At 46.2% G+C, this 12,260-nt stretch overlaps 1 protein-coding gene across 1 annotated transcript; it reads left to right on the forward strand.

Moving 5' to 3' along the window:
- The first annotated feature begins 6,046 nt into the window (after positions 1 to 6,046).
- LOC142185523 (antigen-presenting glycoprotein CD1d-like) lies at positions 6,047 to 12,007 on the forward strand. The gene is made up of 5 exons (XM_075260951.1): positions 6,047 to 6,119; positions 8,147 to 8,419; positions 8,567 to 8,839; positions 10,848 to 10,947; positions 11,848 to 12,007. Exons 1-5 carry the CDS (start codon positions 6,047 to 6,049, stop codon positions 11,915 to 11,917), a joined length of 789 nt encoding a protein of 262 aa, XP_075117052.1. The 3' UTR covers positions 11,918 to 12,007.
- The last annotated feature ends 253 nt before the right edge of the window (positions 12,008 to 12,260 follow it).

Genomic DNA, 12,260 nt, shown 5'->3' on the forward strand with positions numbered 1-12,260 from the left:
GATACCAACACCCTGGAATGACACTGGGACAGCAGGGGAAGCATGTCTGGGGGCATAAAAGTCACTTTATTTCATGGAAATCCCTGTCAGTTTGCGATTTTCGCAAGCTAACTTTTCCCCATAGAAATGCATTGGCCAGTGCTGATTGGCCAGAGTACGGAACTCAACCAATCAGTGCTGGCTCTGCTGGAGGAGGCGGAGTCTAAGATCGCTCCACACCAGTCTCCATTCAGGTCCGACCTTAGACTCCGCCTCCTCCGGCAGAGCCAGCGCTGATTGGCCGAAGGCTGGCCAATGCATTCCTATGCGAATGCAGAGACTTAGCAGTGCTGAGTCAGTTTTGCTCAACTACACATCTGATGCACACTCGGCACTGCTACATCAGATGTAGCAATCTGATGTAGCAGAGCCGAGGGTGCACTAGAACCCCTGTGCAAACTCAGTTCACGCTAATAGAATGCATTGGCCAGCGCTGATTGGCCAATGCATTCTATTAGCCCGATGAAGTAGAGCTGAATGTGTGTGCTAAGCACACTCATTCAGCACTGCTTCATCACGCCAATACAATGCATTAGCCAGTGCTGATTGGCCAGAGTACGGAATTCGGCCAATCAGCGCTGGCTCTGCTGGAGGAGGCGGAGTCTAAGGTCGGACCTGAATGGAGACTGGTGTGGAGCGATCTTAGACTCCGCCTGCTCCAGCAGAGCCAGCGCTGATTGGCCGAATTCCGTACTCTGGCCAATCAGCGCTGGCCAATGCATTCTATTAGCCCGATGAAGTAGAGCTGAATGTGTGTGCTCTCCTACATCAGAGCCGAGGGTGCGCTTGAACCCTTGTGCACACTCTGCTTCATCAAGCTAATAGAATGCATTGGCCAGCACTGATTGGCCAGAGTACGGAATTCGGCCAATCAGCGCTGGCCAATGCATCCCTATGGGAAAAAGTTTATCTCACAAAAATCACAATTACACACCCGATAGAGCCCCAAAAAGTTATTTTTAATAACATTCCCCCCTAAATAAAGGTTATCCCTAGCTATCCCTGCCTGTACAGCTATCCCTGTCTCATAGTCACAAAGTTCACATTCTCATATGACCCGGATTTGAAATCCACTATTCGTCTAAAATGGAGGTCACCTGATTTCGGCAGCCAATGACTTTTTCCAATTTTTTTCAATGCCCCCGGTGTCGTAGTTCCTGTCCCACCTCCCCTGCGCTGTTATTGGTGCAAAAAAGGCGCCAGGGAAGGTGGGAGGGGAATCGAATTTTGGCGCACTTTACCACGCGGTGTTCGATTCGATTCGAACATGGCGAACACCCTGATATCCGATCGAACATGTGTTCGATAGAACACTGTTCGCTCATCTCTACTAATAACCAATAAGATAAGATAATCCTTTTATAGTCCCACCATGGGGACTTTATACAGGACCTTTTACCAAGTCCGAAAAGCCCAATGTCATCCATCATCTGATCGGCGCTGTCACCCTGAGCATTTTAGTGTTTCATCGTTCCAAATCTGTTCCTCCATTCCACAGATATAAGCCCTGTTATTGTTGATGCTAGAGTATTGTAGCCAAATGGGAGATAACACTACATGAAATACAGCAGACAGAGACCCCGCCCCTGATGAACCACAGTGTTCCCGCCCGCTTGACTAATAGACCCTAATTTGCATAAACACTTAAAGGGCTTATATCTTTGGAATGGATGTGGATAAACCAAATATCAACATCTTTAGGGTGATAAGATGACACACGTTATTGGCCTTTATTACCTTTAATTTTCTCTTCATGTAGTTTTGTCTTAATCTGCCAGGTAAACTGAGTTCTGTAAAACCTAAATATTCCAGGGGCCATCACAGACAGAAGTGACCCCTGGGCAGGATGAGTCTGTGGGCCCCTGGGCAGGATGAGTCTGTGGGCCCCTGGGCAGGATGAGTCTGTGGGCCCCTGGGCAGGAGGAGTCTGTGGGCCCCTGGGCAGGATGAGTCTGTGGGCCCCTGGGCAGGATGAGTCTGTGGGCCCCTGGGCAGGATGAGTCTGTGGGCCCCTGGGCAGGATGAGTCTGTGGGCCCCTGGACAGGATGAGTCTGCGGGCCCCTGGGCAGGGTGAGTCTGCGGGCCCCTGGGTAGGATGAGTCTGTGGGCCCCCTGGGCAGGATGAGTCTGTGGGCCCTGGGCAGGATGAGTCTGTGGGCCCCTGGACAGAATGAGTCTGCGGGCCCCTGGGCAGGGTGAGTCTGCGGGCCCCTGGGTAGGATGAGTCTGTGGGCCCCCTGGGCAGGATGAGTCTGTGGGCCCTGGGCAGGATGAGTCTGCGGGCCCCTGGGCAGGGTGAGTCTGTGGGCCCCTGGGTAGGATGAGTCTGTGGGCCCCCTGGGCAGGATGAGTCTGCGGGCCCCTGGGTAGGATGAGTCTGTGGGCCCCCTGGGCAGGATGAGTCTGCGGGCCCCTGGGTAGGATGAGTCTGTGGGCCCCCTGGGCAGGATGAGTCTGTGGGCCCTGGGCAGGATGAGTCTGTGGGCCCCTGGGCAGGATGAGTCTGTGGGCCCTGGGCAGGATGAGTCTGTGGGCCCTGGGCAGGATGAGTCTGTGGGCCCCTGGGCAGGATGAGTCTGTGGGCCCTGGGCAGGATGAGTCTGTGGGCCCCTGGGCAGGATGAGTCTGTGGGCCCCTGGGCAGGATGAGTCTGTGGGCCCTGGGCAGGATGAGTCTGTGGGCCCCTGGGCAGGATGAGTCTGTGGGCCCCTGGGCAGGATGAGTCTGTGGGCCCCTGGGCAGGATGAGTCTGTGGGCCCCTTAAGGTCAAACAGAACAGTGATAGGGCCCCTTCTATATTTATAAACCCAGTAGGAAGCTATGTGCTGCTGTTAAAGCATACACACTATTCATTAAAGTGAGAAGTACCCTGCCCCCTTGTGGAAACCCCGCCCCTTAGCTGCCAAAATACTCATCAGGCATACGGGTTTATTGTCTATTTATCAGTAAATTTGTGGGGTTTGTTGTGTTGTATAATTCCCCAGGACCCTGGTTGATTAGATCAATGATTTATTGGGTTTTTGTGAAAGGTTTCTGGAATGTATTTAGGTTAAAACGAGGGTTATTGTTACATTGTGAAATAGGTGATTAATCAAGGCTCAGGGGTTTTTATCAAAACATGGGGGTCAAAACAGTCATTTAGGGATAGTGATTATCATGCTGAATCATTGTATTATCCATGAGCTGAAGTTAATGTCTCTGAGTGGGAGTTAATTTGTAGAATGTGTTATACATGGAATGGGAATCTGTGTAGGAATTTATTAACGCATTGTACACCCCTGAGAGGTTGTAGAAGTTTTGCCTTTTGTGCTGCAGACAATCACCCAGCAGTGACCCAGCAGTGACCTAGCAGTGACCCAGCAGTGACCTAGCATTGACCTAGCAGTGACCCAGCAGTGACCCAGCAGTGACCCAGCAGTGACCTAGCAGTGACCCAGCAGTGACCCAGCAGTGACCTAGCAGTGACCCAGCAGTGACTCAGCAGTGATCCAGCAGTGATCCAGCAGTGACCCAGCAGTGACCTAGCAGTGACCCAGCAGTGACCTAGCAGTGACCCAGCAGTGACCTAGCAGTGACCCAGCAGTGACCTAGCAGTGACCTAGCAGTGACCCAGCAGTGACCTAGCAGTGACCCAGCAGTGACCTAGCAGTGACCCAGCAGTGATCCAGCAGTGATCCAGCAGTGACCCAGCAGTGACCTAGCAGTGACCCAGCAGTCACCCAGCAGTGACCTAGCAGTGACCCAGAAGTGACCCAGCAGTGACCCAGCAGTGACCTAGCAGTGACCCAGCAGTGACCCAGCAGTGACCCAGAAGTGACCCAGAAGTGACCTAGCAGTGACCTAGCAGTGACCCAGCAGTGACCTAGCAGTGACCCAGCAGTGACCTAGCATTGACCCAGCAGTGACCCAGCAGTGTCCTAGCAGTGACCTAGCAGTGACCCAGCAGTGACCCAGCAGTGACCTAGCAGTGACCCAGCAGTGACCCAGCAGTGACCTAGCAGTGACCCAGCAGTGACCTAGCAGTGACCCAGCAGTGACCCAGCAGTGACCTAGCAGTGACCCAGCAGTGACCTAGCAGTGACCCAGAAGTGACCCAGAAGTGACCTAGCAGTGACCTAGCAGTGACCCAGCAGTGACCTAGCAGTGACCCAGCAGTGACCTAGCAGTGACCTAGCAGTGACCCAGCAGTGACCTAGCAGTGACCCAGCAGTGACCTAGCAGTGACCTAGCAGTGACCCAGCAGTGACCCAGCAGTGACCTAGCAGTGACCCAGCAGTGACCCAGCAGTGACCTAGCAGTGACCCAGCAGTGACCTAGCAGTGACCTAGCAGTGACCCAGCAGTGACCTAGCATTGACCCAGTAGTGACCCAGCAGTGACCCAGCAGTGTCCTAGCAGTGACCTAGCAGTGACCCAGCAGTGACCCAGCAGTGACCTAGCAGTGACCCAGCAGTGACCCAGCAGTGACCTAGCAGTGACCCAGCAGTGACCCATCAGTGACCTAGCAGTGACCTAGCAGTGACCCAGCAGTGACCCAGCAGTGACCTAGCAGTGACCCAGCAGTGACCCATCAGTGACCTAGCAGTGACCTAGCAGTGACCCAGCAGTGACCCAGCAGTGACCTAGCAGTGACCCAGCAGTGACTCAGCAGTGATCTAGCAGTGACCTAGCAGTGACCCAGCAGTGACCCAGCAGTGACCCATCAGTGACCTAGCAGTGACCTAGCAGTGACCCAGCAGTGACCTAGCAGTGACCCAGCAGTGACCCAGCAGTGACCTAGCAGTGACCCAGCAGTGACCCAGCAGTGATCTAGCAGTGACCTAGCAGTGACCCAGCAGTGACCTAGCAGTGACCCAGCAGTGACCCAGCAGTGACCTAGCAGTGACCTAGCAGTGACCCAGCAGTGACCTAGCAGTGACCCAGCAGTGACCCATCAGTGACCTAGCAGTGACCTAGCAGTGACCCAGCAGTGACCCAGCAGTGACCTAGCAGTGACCCAGCAGTGACCCAGCAGTGATCTAGCAGTGACCTAGCAGTGACCCAGCAGTGACCCAGCAGTGATATAGCAGTGACCCAGCAGTCACTTTTTAAAACTTTGTGGGGTTTTTTCTGTGTTAAATTTGCATACAGTCATTAGCTTTATAAATTGCCAGGGGTTTTAGCATCTACCATACTAATATAATGCAGAGGCGCCTCATAAGACATGTCCTGGCACTATAACATATAATAATATAGCACAGTGCTTTTATAGACATGCCCCAGACATGTCTGTGTGATTGTATAGCTAGCGAGGTTCATGCTCCTAATATGTGATGTGAGAGATGTATCATGCACATGTTCATTCTAATTAGCACACCCCACCTAACTATACACCCCTACACCCCAATGTAATATAGCCAGCACCTCCGGAGGTAGCTAAAAAGGAAGAGGGCGGGGGATCTGTCACAACATAAAGGAAAGGGGCGTGTTGGGGCATATTGGCGAGAAGTGTTTTGGCAGCTAAGGGGTGGGGTTTCAACAAGGGGGCGTGGTACCTGTCACTTTTACGAAAAGTGTGTATGCTTTACTACTGCTCCACTTTACATATTAGAACCCTATACATAGGTGGGTCATATAATAAGTCACACTCCCCCCCAACTCCACCTCCTCTGATACTCTTATATTGATATCACTTTTGAATGTTACTTTCTGACATGTAAAAAATTCTCCATAGATACAATCATTGTGGAAGACTCTTATGTACTCTTATATACTGAGTGTAATATCTGCACTACATGGACAAGATGGCTACACATAGTCATGTCTCTATTTCTCACCTTCAGGCTCTGCCAGGCTGAGTTTCCTCCAGAGTTATTATGTCTCTGACAATAACATTCTAACCATGTGGGCGACATTGATGATCGAAGACCTTGAAATCTTTACTGTGTACAACGGTACTCACCAGATTGTGTTCAAGCAAAGCTGGGTAAAGGGAAGCCTGCCTGAGTTTGACTGGTTGTTCTACAATATGACAATAAACAAAGAGTTCGAAGAAATCCTAACGTACAGGAGAATGATCACTAAAGAACTTGGAATTAACTGTAAGTAATATGTATTGAGTAGAGAAGAAGACAGGATACGTGGACTAAGATGTAGGTGTAAGGAGCCATCATGCAACACCCATCTATGGGCCCATAATCTACATCCTATGACAAAGTGTTACACTACAGGGAAATGTAAACTTCCAGACATACAATAGTGTCAGGCACAATCAAACATGGCGGTTCCATCAATAAACCTGTAAGGTGGAACCAAGCTTATCACAAGAGTTTGTAGTGGCCCATTGGGAGGTTTGCAGACACGTATGTGCCTGTAAGAGCAAGTCATCACATTATTATAATAGAGAAAACCACTGCAGAATGTGTGCTGAGTTCATAGTACAACCCTGACTTAGAGAGTCCTGGATAGGGAAGGGAAGGAGACAGAGAGAAAGAAGTAAGAGAGCGAGAAGCCCTGGTTACGCTGGAAGATAGCAACTCTAGGACAGCGGTGTGTTGCGCTGCATTCAGGAGATGGGACGTATCCCTGCTTATCATGTGGGGGACAGAAAAGTGCACAATCAGTGATAGAGTTGTGTAAACGATTTTTAATGATTCAACCCAAATATTTTAAAACTTTAGTTTTCTTTAATGGAACCAAAACTTTGCAACATGTTTCAGGTTAGGTTCTAAGCTGCACTCGGGCTGTTCGGGCATTCTATCCATAACTCCACTTAAAAAATGCAGAGAGAAACGTCCTAGAAGTGTAAGGATTGGAGTCAGGGTCAGGCAGTGCAAAGTGACACAGCTGGGAAAGCAACACTGTGCAACTAATGACAAAAGGGGTCGCAGGCCCTGCAGCTATAACTATGCTGTAATATCTGAGATGAGGCAGACCAATGCACTTCCTAATTGAAGTGCGCCTACCACGGCTCCTAACCTTCTATCCCGGTGGCTAGGATAAGGGGAGAGGATGCCCTGAAAGTTCTAGGGACTGGAGTCACGGGGTCACACCTAAACAGAAAGCACAGTGTAAATGCAATGCAAAACAAAAGACAAAACAGTATGGAACCAGGGAGGACCACAAGTCCCAGCAGTGACTTAGAAGAGAAGGCGAGGTCAGACGAGCAAGAGGTCAAGCCAGGAGATATAATAAAGGTACCAAATCAAAAGACAAGGGATAGCCAAAAATACAAGCCGGGTATATAACCAAGGAACAGATAGAATACAAACAGACAGGGAATCAGACTGAGCAGGGGGACCAGGAAACACAAAGTGAATGGCTGGCAAGGATCCATGCCTGGGTGGGGTTTAAATAGCAGCAGAGAACACACCTGATGGCTAATGGCATGGAGACTGAAGGCAAGGAAAAGATTAACCCTTAATGACCTAAGCACACCCAATAGAACTCCTAACACGTCTCCCAGGGAGACGCCGCGCAGCAAGGAGACCGCCGCGACTCCGTATCCTGACAAGCAGAACTTTTTTCTCTGCCTTTTTCTGCATTTTTTTCTGCATTTTTAACCCTAACCCTAACCTCTAACCCATAACCCTAACCCCTAACCCTAACCTAACATTATAATCTATGGGGTCCATGGGTTTCTATAGGTAACTGCTTTTTTAAGTGGATTCGGTTTCTGTTCGTGGGGTCCCCAAGCAAACTCCATGAACTGAAACCCAAACGCAAGTGTGATCCTAGCATCAGGCATATTAAAATGGTCCTAAGGCATCAGGCTGAGGGAGGATTACAACCAGGGAAAAACAATACTACCACCATATGACACCCTGCAGGGCCCCCAAGCCCTTCAATAGCCTAGGAAGAGAGCTAAAGAATCTGGTTGAGATACTTGCCACCATGGCTACTTGCTTTATTACAACTCTCAACTGATATATTGTATATTATATATTGTATAATACTGTATATTGCAAACATTTTCCTGCGCTCAACAAGGCAGAGTTACGTAACGTCCATCTACAGCACAGCAGAACAAAAATGCCACCCTAACACCCCACCTCATAGTGTATATGTCATTCTGTCTTATTCTCATCTTCAGGCTTTATGTCTAACAGTCAATTTGTTATTTTCCCAGTTCCTGCAACACTTCAATGTCAATCTGGAGATGTCGCCTACGTGAAAGATCCTGAAAGTTACTATTACAAGGTGGCCATCAATGGAGAAGATGTGGTTTACCTAGACATGGTAGAATATGTGTGGGTTGCAGACCAAAGCCCTTATTCCCAGGCTGTAAAGAAGTTTCTGGACAAGGTCATCCCGCACAGCCTCTATTTCCAATACATTCATATTTGCCAAAAAATGTCCCAAGCATTTGCAGTGGCCGGGAAGGAAGCGTTATCAAAGAGAAGTAAGTCATTCTGAAGTAGTCACTAAAAAATGATCTGACTATAATTCAAAAATTCCAAGAAATTTGCAAAGGTCATCTAATTTTTTAAATATTGCTGACTTATCTTCCTATATTCTAGCCGTAGTTATTTTCTCCTATCTATATCAGGTAAACCAGAAGTCTACTTCATCATGAGGTCATCAAACCCAGAGCCGGAGCTTGTGTGTCTAGCAACAGGTTTCTATCCCGGGTCAATCAATATAACTTTATGGAAGGACAAAGAGAACATGATGGACAATGTGATGGTCTCCGAGACTCTCCCTAATGGTGACGGAACCTACCAGGAAAGAGCAATAGTGACAACAGGTTGGGAAGAACAGACAACCGTCTACTGTAAGGTGGAACACATCAGTCTGGAGGAACCACTGGTGAGACAAATAAGTAAGTGAAGGCTGGACTGATGGTCTCTAAGTTTGAACCGAAACAATGTTGCAACCCCAATTCCAAATAAACAATATGGCTGCATTTCCTGTTGTCTCTTTTGTAGAAATTTTAGTGGCAAAAAACACCCCAAAGAATTGGGATGCCGTGTAAAATCTAAGTAAACAAGATGACAATGATTTGGAAATTTCATATAAATATACAGTATATTATTCACAATACAACACAGATCACATATCAGAAGGTGAACGTAACACAATAGAACATTTCACCTAATACATGACCTGTGTTCTGTTGTGTAACTTTCACCTTCAGACGTGTTCTATGTTCTACTGTGAATAAAATAGGGTTAGATGAGTTTTCCAAATTATTGCATTCTTGTTTTCTTTACATTGTAACTCTTTTAGAATTGAAGTTGTTTGTTTTATATCTATAGGATTTTTTTTTGCTGCAGCTGATATTTCTGCCAAGTGACAACAGGGAATGCCGCCATATTTATTATCACTTCTGACTTAGCTACTCAGAACATGTAACTTCAAAGATGACAACCAATATGGCTGCACTTATAGAAAACACTTCTAAAATAATCACTTTGAAAAAAAAATTGTAATATCTTTATCCTACTAATCCTATCCTACTAATATTATAGTGAAAGTTTGTGTGTTTGGATGTTTGTTCCTCAATCACGCAAAAACGGCCAAATGGATTTGAATGAAATTTGGCACATAGATAGATTGTAACCTCAAATAAAATATAGGCTACTTTTTATCCCAGTAAATAACATGGCTTCATGACTGTTATGAATTTATTTTCACATACTATATTAAACAGCTCTTAGCTGCAGCCTTATCTCAGCCAGGGCTGTTATCTCTCTGTATATACACACACTAACCCAGTATGTAGATAACTTTGCATATTATCCGATCTGCTCCAGTGCTGACACACTGACATGGGCAAACAACTTTAATCCAAATTGGCAGTTTGGCAATTTTTAACATGCCTGGAAAAAGAGAATCTAATTTGTCACAAACAATGAGAGCTATGAAGGAGCCAGAAGTCAGAGTTCTCCTCAAGAACAAATGAGGGGGATCATCGATGTCAATAACACACTCATTATAGGGGCCACACGGTGGCTCAGTGGTTAGCACTGCAGCCTTGCAGCACTGGAGTCCTGGTGTTCAAATCCCGCCAAGGGTATAAAACCATCTGCAAGGAGTTTGTATGTTCTCCCCGTGTTTGCATGGATTTCCATCCCATATTTAAAAAAAAAAGACAAACTGATAGGGAAAATGTACATTGTGAGCTCTATAATGGGCTCACAATCTACATTAAAAAAAAATAAAATAAAATAAAATAACACACTCATTATATGGCGTCCCAGCAAGCTGCTGAGATGCCACAACAATCAGGGGCACAGTGCAAAAACCAAGTTCAGCCGCAGGCCAGCTTGAGAGCTGCCAAAACCCTGGAGCATGTGGATCATAAATGCCAACAACACGTTCATTATATGACGTCCCAGTGAGCTGCTGAGATGCCAGAACAATCACAGGCATAGCGCCAGGAATGAGTTCAGTGGCAGGCCAGCTTGACAGCTGCCAAAACGCCGGAGCATGCATATCATCAATGCCAAGAACACACTCATTAATATGGTGTCCCAGTGAGCTGCTGAGAGGCTGGAACAATCACAGGCACGGTGTGAGGAACTAGTTCAGCAGCAGGACAACTTAAAGCTGCTGAAATGCCAGAGCTGGCAAACCATCAACAGCAGCAATTTGCTAAATATAGGCGGATCAACAACACCAACAACCCGCAGACAAAGTCACAGGCAGAGACTAGTAGTATTATAATTGTGTTGTATTATCTAATATTGTATTATCACATTACTTTAATTTCTGGTCATTTTTACAATTTAGTGTAAATCCTCTTTATAGTCATTAGAGTTCTGAAACTGATTTTTACTCTGTTTTGACATCAGAAAAACTCCAACCTGTATTTCCTCCATTTACAGATATGAAGCACAATGCGGTAACTTGGATTGTTATCAGCGCCATACTGGGAGTTGTTATCTGTGTGACAGGACTGATATGGCTTGGGAAGAAGAGACGCAGGTAAGACGTCTCAAGCCGGTGTCAACTTCATATCTAGAATTCCAAAATGTTTAAGGCAAAAACTGATTTAGGCTGAGGCAAAACATTGCAGAAACACAGCATTTTTGTTGCAGATTTTTTTTTAAGTCAAAGCAAGAAATGGAATGAAGAGAAGGGAGACATATAAGGGCTTCATATATATTTCCGATTACTTTTGTAGCCATTCTTGGCTTTAGATTTTAAAAAAAAGCAGCAAAATCTGCAACATAAAAAGCTGCATGTCTACAACGTGGGGCCTTAGCTTTAAGGTGGACATACACATCCCACTGTGGTCAGCTGATAGCTATTCCTCCTGATCCCCCTATAAACATGCACACCAACCCTAAATGGATAGAAGGAAATATCTTCCTGAGAACAATAGGATTGGGCATTTATCTTTCCTTCCCATAGCCCTATCTGTTCAGCAATCTCATGACCTATCTCAAGTTGTTCTGACATTTTGTCCTACATCTTCGACCTTTGTAAACCCCATTGCACAGCTGCCATCGTTTCTTACTATTCTACTATATTCTGTATGATCACATATGGATATACTGTTATTTGCTTACACGGCTTTACTTGTCAGTTTCAACTTGTAAAATTTTGACACTTTGTTTGCGTAAAGTCTTAAAGTGCCCCAGATTTGGGGTGAATGTGGCAGATTTGTATAGTTTACTTGGCTTATCTGGCAGTATTAGTAGATTTGCCCTCAGTTTGTTTATTTTTATCCAAACCCATTTCTAAACACATTTCAAATACAGAATGTCCACAATCTGAACGTAGCAGCAAAATTCCAAGATGAAAATCACTAGTGTGAACAAACCTACAGGGTTATTTTTTTATCTTTCTGCTCCATCATGTCTGTCTTTTCATGTTAAACAGGACTTACATGTCAATATCTGGGAGGACCATGGACAGAATTTATGGAGAACCACAGACGGAAAGGTGTTGATACAAAGATGAAGCCTGAACTCCAATAATGTTTAACCTCTAAATATCAACTTTCCAGAGTACTAACAACCAGACATGTTAATATTGTATTGATAAGGGATATATATATATATATATATATATATATATATATATATATATATATATACCTGTACAATGAATATTATATTGTATATTTGCTTTCTATAACCATCTAAAAGTCCTACCTAAATCTAGAATTTGTTGCGGTAAAATCTTTGTAACTCCTTCACCTCACTGGTTGTCCTGTTGCTTCTGATATAGATAGGACAGCGCACTGATCCTGGAGGTTCTCTCTGCTTTGCTTCCTCCCTCTTCTCAATGGA

Source organism: Leptodactylus fuscus, chromosome 11, assembly GCF_031893055.1.
Source record: "Leptodactylus fuscus isolate aLepFus1 chromosome 11, aLepFus1.hap2, whole genome shotgun sequence".
NCBI lineage: Eukaryota > Metazoa > Chordata > Amphibia > Anura > Leptodactylidae > Leptodactylus > Leptodactylus fuscus.

What these genes read in the sequence shown, in the direction of transcription:
- LOC142185523 (XM_075260951.1), top strand. Translation starts at nt 6,047, where the DNA reads ATGACAATAAACAAAGAGTTCGAAGAAATCCTAACGTACAGGAGAATG. An exon ending in GGAAGCGTTATCAAAGAGAA is followed by an intron (nt 8,420 to 8,566) that starts GTAAGTCATTCT and finishes TATCTATATCAG; the next exon opens with GTAAACCAGAAGTCTACTTC. An exon ending in ACCACTGGTGAGACAAATAA is followed by an intron (nt 8,840 to 10,847) that starts GTAAGTGAAGGC and finishes CTCCATTTACAG; the next exon opens with ATATGAAGCACAATGCGGTA.